At 38.2% G+C, this 21,834-nt stretch overlaps 3 protein-coding genes across 3 annotated transcripts; 1 reads left to right on the top strand and 2 right to left on the bottom strand.

Moving 5' to 3' along the window:
- Window positions 1-2,346: 2,346 nt before the first annotated feature.
- LOC101293523 (probable acyl-activating enzyme 12, peroxisomal-like) lies at window positions 2,347-4,358 on the top strand. The gene is made up of 2 exons (XM_004288528.1): window positions 2,347-2,716; window positions 2,807-4,358. Exons 1-2 carry the CDS (start codon window positions 2,507-2,509, stop codon window positions 4,322-4,324), a joined length of 1,728 nt encoding a protein of 575 aa, XP_004288576.1. The 5' UTR covers window positions 2,347-2,506; the 3' UTR covers window positions 4,325-4,358.
- A 4,460-nt stretch (window positions 4,359-8,818) lies between these two features.
- LOC101293234 (probable polyamine oxidase 4-like) lies at window positions 8,819-13,879 on the bottom strand. Its single transcript, XM_004288527.1, has 10 exons — window positions 13,549-13,879; window positions 13,307-13,428; window positions 13,111-13,199; window positions 12,500-12,613; window positions 12,155-12,242; window positions 11,972-12,057; window positions 11,773-11,875; window positions 10,844-10,941; window positions 9,677-10,106; window positions 8,819-9,508 (listed from the first exon to the last, which is right to left on the bottom strand). The coding sequence occupies exons 1-10, from the start codon at window positions 13,586-13,588 to the stop codon at window positions 9,194-9,196; spliced, it is 1,485 nt and encodes a 494-aa protein (XP_004288575.1). The 5' UTR covers window positions 13,589-13,879; the 3' UTR covers window positions 8,819-9,193.
- Window positions 13,880-14,710: 831 nt separating this feature from the next.
- On the bottom strand, window positions 14,711-20,142 carry LOC101292934 (protein SET DOMAIN GROUP 40-like). Its single transcript, XM_004288526.1, has 6 exons — window positions 19,970-20,142; window positions 19,735-19,885; window positions 19,477-19,608; window positions 19,258-19,398; window positions 18,421-18,711; window positions 14,711-16,120 (listed from the first exon to the last, which is right to left on the bottom strand). Exons 1-6 carry the CDS (start codon window positions 20,140-20,142, stop codon window positions 15,473-15,475), a joined length of 1,536 nt encoding a protein of 511 aa, XP_004288574.1. The 3' UTR covers window positions 14,711-15,472.
- Window positions 20,143-21,834: the final 1,692 nt, after the last annotated feature.

The raw sequence follows: 21,834 nt of genomic DNA, 5'->3' as shown, positions 1-21,834 counted from the left end.
TAAAAGGCCAATCTCGTTGACCAACACTCCATGAAGCTTGTCCTCGAGAAGAAGATTCTTTCACAAGAAGAAGAACAAGACGAGGAAGAAGAAGACCAAGAAGAAGATTACAAAGAAGACATTTCCTAAACTAAATGAAAATCAGGAGGAAGAAGAAGAACATATCATGAATCGAAACAAAAATTATATTAGTATTGAAAAGATACCTTGTCTGAAGGTTTTAAAACAGAGGATTGTGTCTTCGTCAATGGAGATTCTTCCATTAGGTGTAGTAGTTCTTTGAGCAACGATTGCACTCAGGTTTAGGTTTATAGACTCCGTTTTGTATCATTAAAGACTTTGTCAATGAAGATTCTTCCATTAGGTGTAGTGTTCTTTGAGCAACGGTTGCACTCAGGTTTAGGGTTTAAACCCAAAATGCTCAACCTCTCAAATTTATATTAAATAAATAATTTATATTGTTAACCATGGTTAGGTGAGTTAATGAAAACAGACATGTGTCATGCATTTAGGTGGGTGGGGATGAAGGTGGGGAGCAAATTTATATCCCACACATTGATTATTTTTTAAGTTGAGTTTTTACAAAACTGATTAATTTTACATCAATGCCAAACCAAGCCTAAGCAAGTTCGTGATGATGGCCCTAATCAGGTGGTTTGGCCGCCCGCTTTGGAATTGTAACATCTCGGAATTTCGGTAAACTATTTTTGAAAGAAAAATTATTTTCGATCTATTTCTATTTAAATTTCTATTATTCTGATAACTCTTAGTAGTTTTTCGAAAATTATTCAAAATTTTGGTTTTTCTAGTTGTCTTTCGAGCCCATAGGATTAAGGTAGAGGTTGCTACGAGTTCGTAGGATTTTACGGAAGCGTTTTCGGACATCGGAGCTATATTTAATGATTTTGGAAGTTGATATCATCCAAAAATTTAATTAAAAATAGAATTTAAAGGCGGTTTGATGTGGACCGTCAGATCTTACACACCTCTAATCTGGGCCATCGATTTGGGAATATATATATATATATATATATATGTCGAATTGGATCAGCTCGACCCAGTCCCAGACCGACGTCGTCGTTTTGTAGCGGCGAAGCTGTGATCGCTCCTCCGTCGTCCGGCCATCTCCCTGCGCAACGTTAGTATCTAGAGCTTCGTCTCGTCGTCCACAGCCTCTCTATGGTCTTCGTTTTTGATGAGGAGCTCCAGTTACAAAGAATTGAAGGAGAGAATAATTTTAGGGTTCTGTAACATCTCGGAAATTCTGTTTTTAAAAGGAAAATATTTTCGATCTATATTTATTTTTATTTCTCTTATTCTTTAAATACTTTGTGGCTTTTGAAAATTATTTCAAATTTTTGGCTTGTCAAGTTTTGTCTTTCGAGCCCATAGGATTAATTTAGACGTCGTTACGAGTTCGTAGGATTTTTCGAATGATCGTTTGGACATCAAAGCTATTTTTAATTATTTTTGAAAGTTGGTATTATCCAAAAAAATTAATTAAAAATAGAAATATTGGTGGCTTGATTTGAATCGTTGGAGTTTTAAACCGCAAGATCTGGGCCGTCCATTTAAGGATATAAATTTAAAAGGATCAGGTTGGATTGCATATAACCTGGCCTGACCCGTCTTGACTAACATATTTTTTGTAGAATTCATATGTGGATTCATATGTGGCTAATTTTTTGTATGATTCATATGTGGGAACTGTATAAATATATTATTTGTGATGAATATATGTTTTACTACGTGATGAAAATATAGTCTTAGAGAAGATAAATTAAAGGTCCAAATCTGGTCAATGTTTTGGTCATTTCACTCGAGGTCCCAACAACCATTTTCTTCGTTTCCGAGTTGCTGATTCAGCCAACAAATAAGTGGTTAAACAATGACTGAAATCAACCATACAAATATGCACAAGACATGGCATGTGCCGGAGAACAGTGCCAATTGTTTTCTAAGAAAGGTATCGTCGTCATTATAGTTTTTTCTGATCCAGCACTAAAATCGCAGAAGGTCTAGCACTCATCCTGGTGTGAAACTCCATTATTTTTGTTTTCTTGGTCAAGGAAAACTTATTTGTTTTAGTTTACACTACCTGGAATTTGAAGAAAGATAGAAAAGGTCCGGTCAAAAGTCTTGCTCTATTCCAATTTCCAACTAAAAAAAAAGAGTCGGTATGTAATATCGTAGCAATTTCATATTAATTTCCGCACAAGCTTCACCCATCACCCATCATCACTTTCCACTCTCCACCCACTAGAACAACGAGTACCCATTTCACATAACCAAACATTTCCCCCTATAAAATGCCCCCCCCCCCAATGGAGTCTCATCTCTTTCATACAACAACAAAAGATATATAAAGTACCATCCACCATCTCCCTCTTTGATTATCTCTCTCTCCCTATCTAGCTGAAGCCCTCTCTACAGCTTGATTTCTTCTAGCTTTCGGAACAGAGGAACTAGCCTAATTGAGTAACTAATAGTTGCTTAATTAATTAAAATGAGTGCATCGATGAATATGCTTCCCAAATGCGATGCCAATTACGCAGCTCTCACCCCTACAACTTTCTTGAAGAGAGCTGCTATGTTTTACTCCAACCGTACTTCCCTCATCTATGAAGGAACTCGCTTCACATGGCGCCAAACTCATGATCGTTGCTGCCGTCTCGCTTCTTCCCTTCTTTCCCTTAACATTGCCAAACACGATGTGGTAAGTCCAATAACCCTACAGATTTGATTAAGTCGAAACCGATGCATGACAGATTTGGTTACTTACATTTGGTTTGCTTAATTGTTGCAGGTTTCGGTGTTGGCTCCCAATATTCCTGCATTGTATGAAATGCATTTCGCGGTGCCGATGGCTGGTGCCGTACTCAACACCATCAACTCTAGACTTGATGCCAAAAACATCGCTTCCATTCTCAAACACTCCGGCGCCAAAGTCTTCTTTGTCGACTACGAGTACGTCCCTCAGGCGCGGGAGGCTCTAAGGATCCTCATGACGGGCTCTCACCCATCCATGATGCCGCTGGTCATCGTGATCGACGACATCGAATCTCCTACCGGAGTTCGGTTGGGAGAACTCGAGTACGAGCAGCTCATCCACAAGGGCAATCCCCGGTTCGTTCCGGTCGACGTCGCCGACGAGTGGGATCCAATTGCCTTGAACTACACTTCTGGCACAACTTCTGAACCAAAAGGTGTTGTGTACAGCCACAGAGGTGCTTACTTGAGCACACTGAGCCTACTTCTGGGTTGGGAAATGGGGAGCGAGCCTGTTTATCTATGGACGCTCCCAATGTTCCACTGCAACGGCTGGACCTTCACTTGGGGCGTGGCGGCACGCGGCGGAACCAACGTCTGCCTCCGCAACACCACCGCATACGACATCTACCGCAACATCAGAAGACACCATGTAACGCACATGTGTTGCGCTCCCATCATTTTCAACATACTCCTAGAAGCCAAGCCCCACGAGCGTTGCCGCATCACAAACCCTATTCAGATCCTCACCGGCGGCGCACCGCCACCAGCTCCGCTGCTCGGGAAAATCGAGCCGCTCGGGTTCAAAGTCACCCACGCGTACGGCCTGACCGAAGCAACCGGACCGGCTCTTGTTTGCGAGTGGCAGGCCAAGTGGAACAAGCTAGCCAAAGAGGAGCAATCCAAGCTCAAAGCGAGACAAGGAATAGGCATACTGACTCTTGCTGAGGTTGACGTGAAGGAACTGGACACAATGGCGAGTGTTCCCCACGACGGCAAGACCATGGGAGAGATTGTGTTACGTGGAAGTAGCATCATGAAAGGTTACTTCAAGGACAAGGAGGCCACCAACAAGGCCTTCAAGAAGGGCTGGTTCTTGACCGGAGACGTCGGCGTTATACACCCGGATGGTTACCTTGAAATAAAGGACAGATCGAAAGACGTGATCATCTCCGGTGGGGAGAACATCAGCAGTGTAGAACTGGAGAGCGTGCTGTACAGACACCCACAAGTGTTGGAAGCGGCAGTGGTGGCAATGCCCCACCCTCGCTGGGGTGAGAGTCCTTGTGCTTTCGTGGCCCTCAGAAGCGACAGCACCACCGTGACGGAGGGTGACATCATCGCCTACTGTCGGAAGAATCTGCCACGCTTCATGGTTCCGAAAAAGGTGGAGTTTGTGGCTGAGCTGCCCAAGACTGCGACCGGGAAGATTCAAAAGTTCGAGCTGAGGGCTAAGGCCAAGGCATTCAACGTCGTCGTATCATCGGATACTCAACAACAAGTCATTGATCCTCATTACAACGAGGAGCATATTCTTGCTTTGTCCCGTCTGTGAAGTTTTATGATTAATTCTAATGATTATTCAAGCTAATCCGGCCAGTATTATTATTATTATTATAGAAATAAAAAAAAGTGTACAGATCGAGTGCCTTCAGTTTCTAGTTTACTTGCATGCATATACTAGGTAAATTTTTTTATAATCCTACTCGTGCTATCTAATCTAATATGTCATATGCTGCTTGGTTCCCAAATTTATATACTACTACTTTGTTATAAAGTAATCCCTATCCTTGTAGCTGTATAATAAAAAAACGAGGAGGTCATTTCATATCATATATAAGCTAGCCTTTTGCAATCGCAGCACTCGATCGACCCTAATGAGCCAAAAATGAAAGGTATTGCTTCTGTTGGCTTTCGATGATTCCCTTTGCTTCATAGATAATGCATCAATTAGTGCATACGTACGTTACATAATTAACCAAACTGAGAAATACTAGCAGATCGAAGTTGTTTGTATTCCAAGGCATCTTTCCAGAAGCACATATTTGCAAAATTCATCATCCACAGACATGAAATGAATAAAAATAAAACCTCATACAATTTGACGTCATCTAAATTAACGATGATTTGATTTGCTTTCACCTAGAGGCCTCAGCTTTTCAATTTATATTACGATACATGGTAGCTTGGCTTTATCACCGCAAAAACGCAGAGTCAATTGCTCTACCAGTTTTCTATATCGATTATTAGTAGCATATTCTTCAAGACCCAATAATCATGGCCGTATTGTTCATGTGTACGAGGAATGTTGCTTTCATGAGAACATACTGTTCATTGAGTGGCATTTTTGTAACATTATTGGGAGATATTTTTCGGTTTCATGTGGTTTAGCAGGTAGCTCTAAAAAGTACTTCGACCTGAATCACACAAAAATAGTCTGGTTTGTGGTTGAAAAGGTATGATTATGATTGATTTTTACTCATAACTAATTAATTGTACTACGTACTTATATATAATCCAAACACTGCAACGATTAGGAAATACATATTTCTCATACGTCAAACCGTCATAATTAAAACTAGCCTATCACTTATCGGCACTTATCTGGATATTAAAGACACGAGATTGATATTGTGTGCAGTGGCGTAGCTAGAAACCACAAATAGAAGGGTCAAGAATTTGAACAATTTATTTCTTTTTAGATGAGCTTTAGATGGTGTCGACTGTTCTGCTGCTTTTCTCTTACGATATTTTTCAAATAAAGCTAAAGCATCCATAATTGCAAGTTTTTAATTATGAAGGTTGTCGACGACATGGAAAAATTTACTGAAGGATAACAAAAAGAAATACATAAAGAAGCGACTAAAACTGTTTATATAGAGGTGCACGAGAAATCAATCACAATCATTGATTGATTATGAAAACATATTAATTAAAAAGACAAAAAAAAAGACTAAGATTATGTTTTAATTGTAATATTAAAGGGAGAAGCAATCAATCATTGATTAGGATTAGAAATTTATATTTAAAAAAATAAAGAGAACCACACGTAATTAAACCTATATTGATTAGGAGTTGAACACTCCTCTGTCCAAATTGATTGCTGTAATTAGATTTTTTTTTTTGTTGAAGTAAGAGCCGGTGTGGCTGTGCTGTAATTAATATTTTATATGTCAAATTTTTCTCTAATTGGTTAGAATGGTCAAAATAGTGCCAACATTATATTTCAACTGACAAATTATGTAACAATATGATCTAGTCAAAAATGTGAGGGACGTCAGCTGAACCCCCTGGTCCCCCTTCCCTACGCCCCTGATTGTGTGCTTTGGCACCGCCCTCACAGTTTTTTTTTTCGATTTTCAACCTAAAATACGTCTCAATATGAGGAGATACGTTAATTTCCGCATGTAAAGTACATCACCACAAATCCTTTGGGGATGTGGGTTCATACATTTCACTCTTTTTATGGGCCAGACGTCCTCGTCGGCGCACACATTAATTTCCAGCTGCGTGTAGAGCGGCTCTTGTACTATTATGTAGCGGCTCATTCCCATAGTTTTATATTGTTTGCTTTGAGCCCTACCCTGACGATTTTATTCTCTGGATCCCAATCCAAAGCATATTTCATTATGGGGAGGCCTTATCCTAGGCTCATTCTTAGGTGTGTTTGGACGTATAAAGGAACATCAGCTCTCATCCTCCGGGTGATGTGGATCTCACAATCCACTCTCCTTAGGGACTCGAGGCCCTCGTCGACACATTTTCCAGCAAGGTAGCAGCTCTAGTACCATTCTAGAATGGACATGTCCGCATGCATAGTGAGATACTATCCATTTTAGGTCCTGCCATCACAGTTTTGTTCTTAGGTTTCTCAACCTAAAACGCGTCTCAAGATGGAGAGGTACGTACGTTTGCACATCTAAAGCACGTCACTTCTCATCCCTCGGGCGATGTGGGATCTTACATTAATTCCACTCCCCTTAGGGGCTTGTGTAGTTCTCGTCAGAACATTTCTGGCTGTGGAGTGACTCATATACCATTCTATAACGATCCAGTAAGATACAGTACGTCTGCTTTGGCCTTCGTCCTCATGGTTCTGTTCTTGGATTAAACACGTTTCATTATGGGGAGGTGTGTTAATTAATTTGCACATATAAGACACATCACCTTCCCTCCTTTGGGAGATGTGGGATCTCACATCAAATCTCTGATATCATCAATTACTAGAAGCAACAAGATTTAGCACGTAACCAATGACATTTCGATGTTTGGATGGTGGTGTTAGGAGAGTATGATGGGTGGTGGGTATGCGACAAAGATTGTTAGAAGAGTATGAAGACTGAAATAATGTTAAACCCAAACCTTAGAGGGATAAGCTGAAATTAATCTAATAAAATATGTTTTGCATTTATCTCACGGAAGTGGACCCCTTTTTTATCATTATGCACAACTCAGATTGACATTATTGTCTTCTTTTTGCTGTCCTCTGTTTTTTGTTTTTCTTTACCAGAGATCTTGTGGAGTTTCAGAACGTGGAGGACAAATTAATTTGATAAAGGCTGCAAGGATAGAATGGTCGATTTCAATTCGTACAGATTGTGGGGAAATAAGGAAGGACCGAAGTGCTAGCATCCACTACATGAATAATGATGCATGATAGTGTAAATTAATCATAAGAGAGTATGGATGGATTGATAGATCCAATGGAGATATTATTCTCAAATAAAATGACGTTTCATATATGGGGCAATAATACCATATTGTACCTGAACGCATTTTCACCAAAGTTACCCTAGCCTTCTGTGAAAAGGGTTAGAAACCGCTTGGATATATTGCTCACCAGAAATTCAGAAAAGAAAATCATTGAATTGTAATATGGCACTACCGCAATACCTAGGGAAAAGAAGAAGAAATGAGAGTGAATTAAAGAAAGGGAAAATAGAGTGAAAATGTATTTTGGTGATACATATGTGGATACATTGTTGATACATCCATGACAGGTGCACCGAGCCTAGCTATACCAGGCTTGATAGGGTGATTTGATTTGGGACAAAATATAATGAAAAAAGCTAGGTTATCTGAGACAAAACTTGGTGAACTTGATTGTGATAATGTATTTTGGTGATATATCATGATGTCAAGTGTGTAGACTCGGCTAAACTGAATATGCTTGCTTGGAAGGTTGGTCTTAACATCCTCCCAACTCTGGATCGATTGGCATCTAGTCTAGACATATGTGCACTTGTGCAGTGGAAACTATCATTCATTCATTCATATTGGCCGGAATATATGAATGATAGTTTCAACTGCACAAGTGCACATATGTCTAGACTCGATGCCCTTAGGTTCCGATTTGGTTCCGATTCTAATCAACTTGATGCCCTTAGGTTCTTACTTTGTGCTCAGAGAAGTTATCCAATACTGCTTTTGCTCAACTCTTCTTTTTCCTGTGGGGTATTTGGAAGGACAGAAATGTCCGAGTGCTAGTGATATTGCTCTTATGTCAGCTACAAGCTTGAGTAGCTACATCTATAAATTCTAACTTGACTACATCACAGTCTATGAAACGACCATTTGAAGTGGGGTGCTCCACCTCAGCTACAAGCTAGATTGATATTGCTCTTAGGGAGGCCTTGCAACATGCTGTCTCTAATGGCCTGCAACCAGTCATCTCTGTGACAGATTGTTTGGCACTTTGGTGCTGAAGCAGCAACTTTCTCAGGGTAAAGGTCAGAATTTATCTACTCTTGTGGGGGACTATGTGATGACATAGCTGAGATGCTTGACACTTGTTTATGCTCGAAAGTATGCTAATAAAGCAGCACATCTATCGGCTGCGTATGCATCAGCTCATGATCAGTCTTTCTTATGCACCTTCTTTCATAATAGATGTAGTCGATGCTAAACGCATTCTACCTTGAAGTTGTTTTGATGTTTCAAGAAAAATCTGACCTCCTTGGCCTCAAAAAAAGTGTGCAGACAAGCTTTATTAGGAATAATAAATGGCTTAGAACAAATGACTAAATAAGTGATAATTTTTTTTTTTTTTGATCAAAATGACTAAATAAGGTGATAACTTGAGAGAAACAATCTTACAGAAAAGAAAATTAAGGCCTTAGAGAAGCTGACACAGAACTATGCCAAAAGAAATAAAGAGAAATTGCCCAGAAATAGAAGCCTGAGGACACTGCAACTTTGAATCTTATAAAGATGCAGCATTGTTGGCCACACTGAGAACACACTGGTTTCTTCCATGTTCAACTACAGTGATAAAAAATTCAAATCTGCTACAGCTCTAAACATTGTGAAAATGTGAATGAGGATTAACACTGATAAATCTAGAAGAGTAAAAACAAGGGAGAGCAACATTTGAAAATTGAATGATAAAATCCTATTTGGGTGTTCTTGGGGTTTCAAAAAGGACTCAAATCCTTGAGATTTGTAGTGGAACTATTGCTTCGAGCACTTCATCGCCTGCATAAACACGCTGCAACTTTTCCAATCTACCAAGTTTCTCCAATAGATGATTCTGACAGTTCTCAGCTGCCATTACTCCAGCTGCATAAGCCCCATGTACAGATCCTTGATGGTCCATGCTAACAGCTTCCCCTCCAAAGAAAAGATTACCCAAGGGTGCTCGGAGCCTCTCGTATATATCTGCCGGCTTTCCAACCAAATCCAAAGAGTAACATCCAAGGGAATTCAGGTCTGTTCCCCAATGTGATACAAGATATTGAACCTGTAACACGACCAATCAACTGTAAGTCTTTGGGTTCAACATCAATCAACTACAGATCACCATTATGGACAAAGAATGTCCATTTACATTTGACACTATAATTACAAGGTTGGCATGATACATTGATTCACCAAAAGTGAGAAAATATCTGAAAATAAATTTACTTACTGGATCAGTTGCTTCAGGTAACATCTTCTTGAGCTGCTCTGTCACAAATTCAACAGCTTTAACATCATCTTCTTGTTCAAGGTCATAGGCAAACCTTCCAGCACACATATAGACTAGCACAGGTTGCCCCGTTGTCTTGTGAAGATTAAGAAAATAAGCGCATCCATAAGAAGAAGGTGCAACAACCCCTAAGAGCTCAACATTCGGCCAGAAAACTTTATTAAATCGTAAGGCAATTTTATTTTCATTGCCCACCCCAAGATCAGAAATCGCAGACATTTTCCACTCAGGTAAGGTTGGTTCAAACTCAATCAACTTGGCTTTAAGAACCCCTAGAGGTACAGTTATGATGACCGCATCTGCAATGAAGATTCTGCCGTCTTCAGTTGTAAGCATCACCCTATTACAACCATTTGATATCTTTGTGACCCTGCTCATAATATACAGTAGAGTTCAGCCCAAACAGAAAACATCCACAAAAGAGTTAAACTTGATTCTTCCCAGAGTTCATATTTGTTGATCTGTTTGCATGTCTGAATCTAAAAAAAGGATATGTTCACAATAGGATACTTAATACAAACTTGCAAGCAGAGAACTCAATCAGAATAAAAGGGTCAGCCCAAATCAGAATGATTATTCTTTTCCTTACTTAAATCCTTCACCCTAATTTTCACCATAACAGTTGGCGCCGTCTGTGGGAATCCTCTTTTTTTCTTTTGCAAACCACACACCCCTTTCTTTTGTTATGCACGTGTCTGTGGTGAAGAAAACACTCATGGAGAGTAGTTTGCAAAATGGGGTGCCAATATCACTCATTAGAATTTCAATTCTTTTATACATTAATTGAGCATTAGGTGCTAGATCATCATCCAAATATATGAATAAGTAAAGTTCTCAGAAATGAGGAAGAGGTTAAATGCCACACTGGCACATAGTTTTGATGATTAAGTAAAACACAGGTGGTAGTATTGAGGTCTGGTCTGCTGCTAGGTAGAAGTGCTGTATTTTTGAGGGAGCAGGGGATGAAGAGGTGGTTCTTCGGTCAAGTAATCATTCTTTACATGTAATCTCTTATGATTCTAAAGTATACTACAATAGCTTCTTTCTTCTTCCATTCGCTCAAACAAGATGTGTAAATGCATGTTAAGTTATGGGACAGGTAAGTACCTGTGACTCAATCGCACATCGATATCTTTTGCAAGAGTCTTTATTATGGGATCATAACCTTCCACCATAAGTCCATGACCACCAGTGAGAACATGCTCCTGTACGACAAGAGGAACCGACAGCTGTGTAAGTCCTCACCAATAGATAACTTGAAGGTTCTAGCTGACAGTTATGCATCCAACAAGAAATTCCCAATAAACAGAAATACACATCATGTTCTTGTAGCACCTCTAAACTAACGTTAGGAGGCTTTTCATGTGATTTTGAGAAGTCAGTTCATGTGATTTTGGAAAGACACGACATCGTATACACAAATGTTTAAGTGCCAAGTTACCGCCACATCATGTGGTGTTTGTGATACAAAAAAATCCATCAAAGTTATATCAAGTGATTAAGAATAAGAATATGAACTGCACAGAAATACATACATTATGGTCGATGATTCATCAACAGCAGTGTTAGAAAAGAGGGGTTATTTATATAATATATTGATGTTGGCAGAAAGAAAATGGAAACTCAGAGAGGTGTCAATAGTCTTGCTCATCAGTACAAACTCTAAGGCCATTAGAACAAAAACAGTTATTCTCATATGCCTGACAATGATATGATTTCATATTTGGCACCACAATGTAGGAGCAAATTTGGGAGAACAAAAGAGGGAGAATCAGTTTCAAAGGAACTGTAAAGATTCCAACCAATTCAAACTTCGTGTCAGACAAGTAGACAGCACACTATCATAAGTTGTTTTCTGTATATCCTTTTGTCAATGTATTGCAAGCAGTCTCCTTACTCTACACAGTCATGGGGTAAAATACTAGTCTTTTACATCCTAAAAAATAATAGAAAGAGGCATTTCTATGATCTTTGGACATAATAACTGTATGGTCAATCCAGGAGAGTGTCTAACAAAAATTTAGACAGTACTCTACCTGATCCCAGTTTTTCAGTGATATCATATCTGCATCTGCAGCAAACCATGCTTCCATTCGACACATGTACCATTGCAACACTGATTCAGCGAGTCCTTTTTGTCTGCAGCAGTTGGAAGGTAGTCAGCAACAGAATTAAGATTCAACAATTGAAGCATCATGCAGTAAAATGTCTATTAGTTTCTTCTGTTTATAATACCTTAGCTCTGGATGCCTATCCAACACAATCAATATTGCTTGGTGAACAGACATGTCATCAGTATTTTCATTCCTCACTTTCTCTGTCTACAGAAACCAAAACAAAGGTTAGTTTGAAAGAGCCAGGCTCGTAACTCACAAAAATGAAAAATATTCACTAGGAATGTTCGTCAAAAGTAGGTACCTCGGTGAGAATTCTCTTGAATACGTCACCAACTTCAACGACCATCTGCTGAGGAACTTGTTTGCCGTCTATATTGAAAAGCGCAAAGCTAAAACGACATTCAGACATTCAGCACAACAGTTCAAATTGAATTTATACTTGAATTATCAATGCTTGATGTGCTGGAAGATTCTAGTTTGAAGTGTGAAAAAAAAAAAAAAAAAAATTAAAAACCATGCATACCACTTTGTTCTCCTACATTTTAGATTAACACCCCAATTTATTTTTTTGTTCCAAATAATATTATGTGATGAACACTATTAAACACATAAACCTCATATGTGTTCCAAAAAAATGAAATTGTACCTTTCCAAATCATGATCATACAACACAGAGTTGTCGCCGCTAGTACGATATAAAGTAAGTCCTAGACGACGTATAAGTGGAGCCAAGGGATTTTCATTGCAAACACCATGTAGCCTGGAATATATTGAAAACAAAATTAGTTATTAAGAAATTAACATAAGGTGATTGCTTTCCACTTTTCAAATGCAAAGCACAAGCTACATGTGAGGTCTTTCAACAAAAAGAAAATATCTGTCAGAAACAACAAAAGCAAACATATGGTTTGAGAGAGAGAGAGAGAGAGAGAACATCAATTAATCTTATTACATTGCATCTGTCTATTTAACTACCCTCTCTCTCTCAATTCACTTTGGAAGCATCCTTTGTCATATATGAATAAGTTGTCAACTCAAGGTTCAAGTATATTTATCCTATTTAAAATATATCAGTTAACAAGTTAAGGAGACAACAGATCCAAAAGGAACTAATTCACTAGTGATCATGTTTCAAAGTTTATAGTTTTTGTGATCGACATGAAATTAGGAACCACACCACTGCTCATGAGGATTTGCTTATGAGATATACAACCATCAAACTGAAGTATAATAAAAGTAAACGAGAGATGAGTTTACCATGATGCTCCCATATCTACTGGACAACCAAACGAGTAATCGGTATGAATCCGGCCACCAAGTCTATCGCGTGATTCGAGCAATGTCACCTGAAAACCAATGAACATAAGAACTTAAAAATCGGCCAAAAACAATTTTTCCATTGTAACACAAAAACAAACCCAGAAGCCATATCCACACAAGTGAGTGATCTCACCTTAAACGAAGCGTCATGGAGAACACGAGCAGCTGCAACACCTGATATGCCACCGCCAACAACAATAACAGAAGGCCATGATAATGCATTGTGCTGCCTCTCAATGTGAGAGGAAACTGAGCCTGCTCATCACAAAAAATAATAGACACGTATAAATAGTGACATGAATAAAAACAACAAACAACAACCCAATAAGCCAAAATCAAACAGTGAATGAACTGACAGAGACAAAGATCACATACCCACAATCAAATCAGTAAAGAACGGATCTTTGGGGTCCATTGGTAATTTGGTATAGGTAACAAGAGGATTGGAATAATGGAACAGTAAAACGGGGAGTTGGGTGTGATCGGATTGGATTGGATGGGATTGATTTAAGAAAAAGGGTGTATAGGAATCTTGGCGACTAATTGGTAAGAATTATAGAGAAGGAAGATGAGAAGGCCAGCAATGAAGCGGCTGAGATTGGCAGAAGAATAGCAAGGCAGTTTCTTCATGACATTTATCATGAGACTCGCCGCATATGAGCTCTTATCTCTCTCTCTCTCTCTCTCTCTCTCTCTCTCTCTCTCTTTCAAACAAGAAGCAATCAACAATGGTGGTGGTGAAGAATAAGGAATGGGAATAACCAGCTAATCAACAATCACTCTGTAACGAAGAAGACAACCCAAGTCGCCAAATTGCCAAACACTCAGATCCAACAATCTTCCAACTTGGCTGTGGTTGGGTTTTATGTCCTCCTACCATACACCTATTATAAGGAATCAACCTGTTGTGTTATATTTAGCCTCAGACTCTCTCTCTCTCTCTCTCTGATATTTTAATTATTTAATTCAAATTATTTTTGATATTAAAGTTGGTTAATTACAAATTCCAATACGTCTCTTCCTTGTTGTATGCAAATTCGGTTGAAGCTCATGCCAGCTCCAGCAGGAGTCATGGCTAATAATATTGATTCTATTTTTGTTTTATAGAGATTATTATTTACCAAACCCAGCCGCCTCTTCTAAAATAATATCTGGGCCAGCAGCCCCTAATTTCCATGCAATTTCCTCTGCACTACGTGACATTATAACAATCAGTCTTCAAACAAAAGTGGTATACTTTAACAGACATCATAATCTGGTACGTAGTTTGGAGGAAAAAGTCAGAACCTTATGAACTTAAACTTGAAGAGCATAATCTTGTGCTGATAAAGATGGAGGAATAGATCCCCATGAAATCTATTTATCATTTAACAAGAGCATAACTGATAGATGCACCTGGATGCGTAGTAAGTTCTTTTAGCAAAGAAGCTGTAGTTGAATTAGGAGCCTACTCTACTTGTTGAAGTTGAAGAGAATCAGTTTCATAGCTTAGTGGAGACAACCCTTTCTCCTGCACTAATCAAAGAGATTCCCTAGTTTCGATTCAAGCTGGACATTAGACAATTTGAAGCAAGTAATGTCTAGGCACCAAACACAATCATCTTTATTGTATCTTCTGATGACACCAGACCCTCCAGTACTATTATTCGATGGAAAACCACCACAAAACTGACAGATATGCTATAGCCAGCCTTCTGTTGGAGATTTCCAACATAATGAGCGTTGACGAGTATGTGGTTTTAGGTTTCACTTGATGAAACTGACATCACTTGTAGTAACTTCTGTATGCTCCCAAATTCGCATAACTTTCAGACCATTCCTTTCAGGCCATACTCCACATATGAGAAACAGCAGATTATGGAACCCTGCCTTTGATAATGCTTGAAAACAGTATAACAACCAAGACTTGAATGAATGGAAAGTGACTGAACTAAAGAAACACATCTGTGCAAGCTTTGGTTGTGCCCAGATGACCTTTCGAGTAAAGAACAAGTGCAGCAAAAGAGGGAGAGTAGTCTCTGGCTCTTCTGCACATAGTAGACAAATAACACTTCACACAAACATGTTCAAAAAGCAACTACCAAAGTAGGAAGAATTGACTCGGATGCTTTCAAAACACATAGCTGGAATATTAGCATGCCATACCCCTTTCCATATTTCCATAACGATGTACCTTGAACAGCCTCAGTGTATTAGCTACCATAACAGGTACATGAAATGGCCTGAGTGAAAGAGCAAGTCATTAGGTTGTTTTCACTGTTAACATGATAGAAGAAAGAACTGCAGCATCACGTCCTTCTCAGCTCTGGGTATGAGATGGTTGAGAACGTAGTACATCTATCATTTCATCACAAAAAGAAATACAATCAACCAGAATTTTCTTATAACTAAGCCTCCACTGAACAGCTAATCTCCACCTCTCCCTTGACCGCTGCATAGTTTTCCTTGAAACAACTGTTTCAGAATCTGTTGCTCCCTTCTTCAAAACTTCAGCCCTATAAGTACAAATCTCATCTGTTGATACAGATGAAATATTGGCAAACTCCAAAGGGGCGTTAACATTTTGGATTTTGTCAATGACACTTAATAGAAGACTATCTTCTTCAAACGTTGTTGGCAGATTCTTCACAATACTGTTACACTTGTTTGAAATCCATCTCATAACAAATATCTCATTTTCAATAGAAAGTTGGAGCCCTGAATAAGCAAGGTGTCCAACAGATCTTCGCCGGTTTGCTGGGGTTGCCCATAATCGCAGAGCCGAAAGTAGAGCAAAAGACGGCTTTCCACTTTGATGGATATACAGGAACTCCTTAGGCCATGAACAAGATGAGTAAATTTCTGGTTCTAAGGGAACATAAGCTTTGTCATTTGGATTTTCATTTAAGAGAAAGCCATAGTGCTCAAGAAGCTCCAAATTTGTGTACGTTCCATAGCTCAGCAGGACCTACAGACAATAAGGTACCATTAAATACATTCTTCCAAATTAAAGAAAATATAAAAGAAAAGAATATTCAAGCTGTTTGAGTGCCTACAGAGCTAAGAACATACGAAACATCAAATGGCTATCTAAAGTAGCATAATAAAGTCACAATAAGTCGCAACATTTTTTATATGAATTCACTCACAGCCATAATTCATTTTCATAGCAGGAATAGGGTGCAATTAATCAACATCGCTATCTGTAGCAGAATGCAGACAGTCACAATAAGTCGCAACATTGTTTATGAGAATTCACTCAGAGGTTAAATCTCATTTTCATAACAGGTATAGGGTGCCATTAATCCACATCAAAAGCAAATTCTGTAGAGATCAAAGTAGAACTGTGGGTCACATGCAACACCATAAATGATCATGAAACTCTAATAGCTTTGTCCCGATATCCTAACTAGACATCATTAAAAAGTGATAAGGTCGGTGAATTTTGTTACAAGAAAGGGTTCTATATAGCTCAATGAATATACATTAAACCAAACCTTCATCTTTGAGCTACTTTAAATATCTGCTTAATAAAGTTGGTATTCCAACCAGTTGAGAACCAACTTACACGCCGCAGAAACTGAAACACTTACACAGTGGACTAGTCATTAATGCATTTTGAAGAATAGATCAAAGATATAAGATTATGTTTCCATGTCCAGAATACATTGGTACTCAAACATTGACAGAACACCGAATAGAGTTTTTGAAGCGACTCTAATAAATCTTTTTCACTGAGCAATGCATAACATAATTTGGTACTTAAACCAAGTGAATTGCAGTACGCATATAACAGTAGATCATGGAATGCAACCAGCATAGCCAGAAGAAAGATGCCAATTTGGATACTGAATTATCAAGAACCTATGTTATCCAGTAAATCCCTTCACCTAATATTGGGTCATTGGGTGGCTCTGTGGTAATAACAAGGAACTTAAGCAAGAAAATGGTTTACAGTCTCACACATCATGTGAACTGATACAACACAATAACAGAGGAAATATTTTTTGTGTCTACAACAATATGCAGTGTTTATTAGGTAGTGGACCCTTTTCCAAAGAAATTCGCAATCAAATCACCTAGTGCCTGTTGCACATATTCTAAAGAAATAATACAGAAATTACAATTGAAGTAAAACAACAGCCATAATTGATAGTGCAGGAAGGAAAGATTTGTTAGAAACAGATATCCACTTTTGAAGCCAGAGACCTCAACCTTTCTACCAAATCTGACATCAAGGATTCTACAATTAAAAATGGAATGCCTGTTGTACTCAACAGAGTCAATCCATCTATGTCTTGTATGCATCAATTCAATATGTAATGTCATTTGAGCGATAGCAGCTCAAAAATTCAAAAGCCACCATAGTCAAGTCTTACATACCGTTACTTCATTTGACATATCAGAATAGTCTTCATTTAATTCTCTTACATTGTGCGACTCTCAAACCATTTAATGAACTTTTCAAATATAAAACAGTGGCTTTCTACATGAAATCTGATGCTTACAGATAGTGCACTTTTAAAGAATATTAACTCTTACAAAAAGCTTGGTGCCTTGATATTGCCTTTCATGCTTTATTCACTCTGCCCTTGTTATTGTCTGTCAAACTTGTATGTAAACATAGAAACCTATATCTTAATCTTATTCTATTACCCTTTTTTATGATGACCTTTTTTTCTGTCCACAATCCACCAAATTAAAGGTAACCCCAACCTTGTAAGACTCTACATCAAATCAATCTTTTCCTTGCTACTCATCATCCTTTTAACGCCTCATCTTGCCTACCTCCAAAAGTTCCTTTTTGAGATACTATATGATGTTCCAAAATATGATCATCAGTAGGACATTTTAATTAGGTTTGGAATATCTCTCCACTCAGGTAGTTCACCCTGTCCTCCAAAAATAACTTAAACTCCCGTTCTAAGAGCATTGATATCATCATCTTTAACCATCAGAATCTTCCCAAGTTCTGATGCCACTATGGTAATTTTTATTCATTGGTACAAAAGTTCAACTGCAGAAACTATGGGAACATGAGTCATCGGGAAACAAAGATAGACTAGCCCAATAATGCAACAAAATTCTCCTTCATAGTCAAACTTCATACCCAGAAATGAGAATGTATAAAATTAGTGATCATAGATGTGGCCTATAAAGCTAGCAAAATGAAAGTGGTTAATGGGTACCAGAAAGCTACCATAAAAGATAAAACAACATATGACAAATTGTATGCTGAATAAAAAAAATCATAGAATTTCTTAATACCTGCTCTCCTTTTCTGTAACTTTTCTTCGCATAGAAGCAATATGCACCAACATTATTCTCAAACCTACCATCAGTTAATCTTCCCGAATCAGAATCAAGCTGCTCATTATCTAGTATACAAGAAGTTTCCTCCTTCACTGTAGTCATATCCTGTAAGGCCAATTCATGTGTTCTAAGCTCCACATTGTCAGAATCAGAATCTTCTACAGGTGCAGAATAATTGAACAAGTCTCCCACAGGACATAAACACCCAGCTCCATCCCATGGTATATGCAACGTCCGTGAGGATACCTTCAAAAGGAAATAAATTAATATTATAGAGAGAGAGAGAGAGGAAGGGAGATCAAAAAGATATAAGACTGCACTTGCTGAAACAAGTAATAGAAGTGATGCACAAAAGAAACAGTGAAATATTAGTGAGAGTAATCACTCTGAAATTAATTCTTGTCATCCTGGCATTAAATTGTCAAGGCCATGATCTAATCTATATATCACCTGACCGATAAAACAGACTTGAAAATGGAAAGGAAGAAATACAACAAGGAAATGGATATAGCACCTTTATATCAAAGTTCTTGATAGAGCTAAACTAGAACCCTAAGCACGATAAATCCTCTTCAAATAGACTATTCCAAAACAACAAAATATCTATAAAAATTAAAGATCCATACTTGGAATAACTAAAAGCAAAGCTCTAAAACAGTGAAAAATATAGAAAAACTAAATATAGTTTAAACCTAAAGCAAACATCATTGGTGTCAGTTCACTAAAGTTCCAGGACCAAGCAAACAAGCATGATGCTCATCACTCACGGAAGAAGGGACAAAGTACACTCACAGTCGCAGAAGCCCAAAGCCATGCCCTGAATGTTCGAAGTTGCGGCTTGAGCTTAAGTTGTTCCATGAGGGTATTGGTTTCTTTCCACTCAAACTCAGCCTTGGAAATGGCCTTATCAGCAGCCCAGATAGCATCCTCCACCTAGAAAAAGCAAGTTCTTAAACACAAACCTCCAAAATCCTAACCTAACAAAGAAACAGATTATCTGAAAAACTGAACCTGCAGAGCTTGCTTCTCAAATTCACCAAATGTTGCTATAATGTCGTAACTTCGAGGTAAATTGATGAGGTAAGGGTACCACCATGAAGTCTTCCCTTTACCCATTTCATAGAGTAAACAAACACACAATGTCTGCACATAATGTTAAGGATGAAAGAACTCAACTTCAGCATAAACAAACAATTGGGTCATTTGGGTTGACAGTAATTCTAAGTATTAGACACCAAACAGAGCAAAAGAATGAAATAATGGAAAGACCTGGATAGGGGAGAGAGAAGTATGGGCATTGACAGCAAGAGAGAGATGATCATCTTTCAGTAACAGAGTTTCCCTTGTGATCAGAGCCGACTTCGGAACTTTGAGAACCAACTCTCCTTTTTCAAGATCACGAGCAGCCCCCAAACCTCTCCTGCAGTTTGTGAATTTTCAGTTCAGTCAAGCATGGTGGGTTTTGTGTATAAAGATTAAAAAAAATGAGTAGGGAATTGCATACCCGCCTGCGCCATGGAAGTAGGAGACGACGAGAGATTTCGAGTCTGATATCCCGAACACCGCTGCCCATTTAAGAAGACTTTCGAGGTTGCCTTCTTCTTCCTCCATGTCTAGTCTGATGCCAGTCATGCCACCATGGTTATACTTCATGTCGTTGAAGCTCACAAAACTCATTTTGCTCAGTTCACAATGTTGTTTTGTTTTTTTTTTTTTTTCCTTTTTTGCTCCATGGTTATACTTCTTTTGTTTTTGTTTTGGGAAGGGTTCCGCTCTAAATTTGCTTCCGAAAAGAACCTTCCCAAGAATAAAAGAGCGGAGAACCCCTTAATTTATTTTGCTCGGTTCAAAAGTACATGATTGGAACGGAAATAGTCCTCAACTTAAGAATAACAAGGTAACTCATCAGAATATAATTTTACATGTTAAGGGGTTTTCCACTCTTTTGTTTTAGGAAGGTTCTTCTTTTGTTTTTGTTTTTGTTTTTTTTTTCTTTTTCTTTTTAAAAAGTTCTTAAGTAGTACTCAACTTAAGAAATTTTCTCTACTCATGTGAAAGTACATGGTAGAAGAAAGGAAAGTCTAAGACAAATCCATAACTATCCAAAGAATGTTTTACTCCTTATATCCAACGACTAATGTTATGAGATTATACCTTGTAATTTTTGAATCATTGTCGTTTCCTATTAAAATTAAGCATCAACACCACTATCTAAAAGTTGATTCGCCTAGATGAACCATAAACAACAACACCACTATCTAAAAGTTGCTACTTAAAGTACACAGTTCAAAGACATGACTCGGTGATAAGTAACCGTCACAAAATCAATTATGAAATTGAGCTCATAGACTAAGACTATTCAATTATCACTTTATCTCGTTTTATAACGTCGGCGCGCTGGCAAGCAGTTATCACTGATAGCAGTCTCCTCCGAATCAAAATTCTTCTCCGCGATTTCTTCTTCACTCTTTGAAGATAACCCGTTGGAGGGTATCTCGTTAAACATGAGCTTTTAAAAGTTCTACCAAAAACAAAACCAACTTCAATCACTACTCCTAATCCGATTAACAAGCACAGGGTTAATATTCAATTCATCTTAGATAACCATAACCTTAATGGGTAAAACTTTTCTCTGATTGCAGACAAATACTCAGAGATATGGAGGGAGGAACAAGAATCTCAAATTACCTGGGAGCTGAGAAGTTGATTGCAGAAAGACGAAACTGCCATGGTAAGACAGCTTGCTATATATTCATTCGATTTGCATCATTATCAGCTTGAACAAATTTCGAATATGAATCTCGCTTCTTTAGTTGAGGATAAGCATATCATTCATACTTTAGGCTTATCTTATGGGTACGTAGGTTTTATTCGCGTTTTTTGCAGTTTGCTGGGAGTTAAGTACTGAATGGAATGGTTTCTCTACCTGAAATTTGGGGGATATCCAGTAATATGGTCACTTGGTCATGTGCTTCTTGCTCTTCCTATTTTTCTTTTTTGTGTGATAGGATGCTAACAAATAAGCATGGGTGAGGATAATTGAGTCACACAAGTTTTTCACTGATAGCTGTTGTTATTGAGGTTGGTGGTTGGAACTGGTTAATGGTGAATTCATGTAGTAAAAACTACTAGATAATCAGGTTTTCAGGTAAGCTTAGATCCACTGCTTGCTTCATTAGTAGAGTCTCCAAATTAATCCTACCCCAAGGGCTTGAGGTGGATGCAAATCATTTAACCAAGCTAGCTAAAATTACTTAGGCACTGTGCTAGTTTTCTTGTGAATTTAATTGGCTTTCTAATAACCATTTGATTAACTTTGATCTATATATATATATATATACACAGTCCGTTTCAGATACAGACGTCCGC

This window comes from Fragaria vesca, linkage group LG1 (assembly GCF_000184155.1).
Source record: "Fragaria vesca subsp. vesca linkage group LG1, FraVesHawaii_1.0, whole genome shotgun sequence".
Classification (NCBI taxonomy): domain Eukaryota; kingdom Viridiplantae; phylum Streptophyta; class Magnoliopsida; order Rosales; family Rosaceae; genus Fragaria; species Fragaria vesca.
Note: the sequence above shows the minus strand (reverse complement) of the source record. Positions and strands in the feature narration are given on the sequence as shown.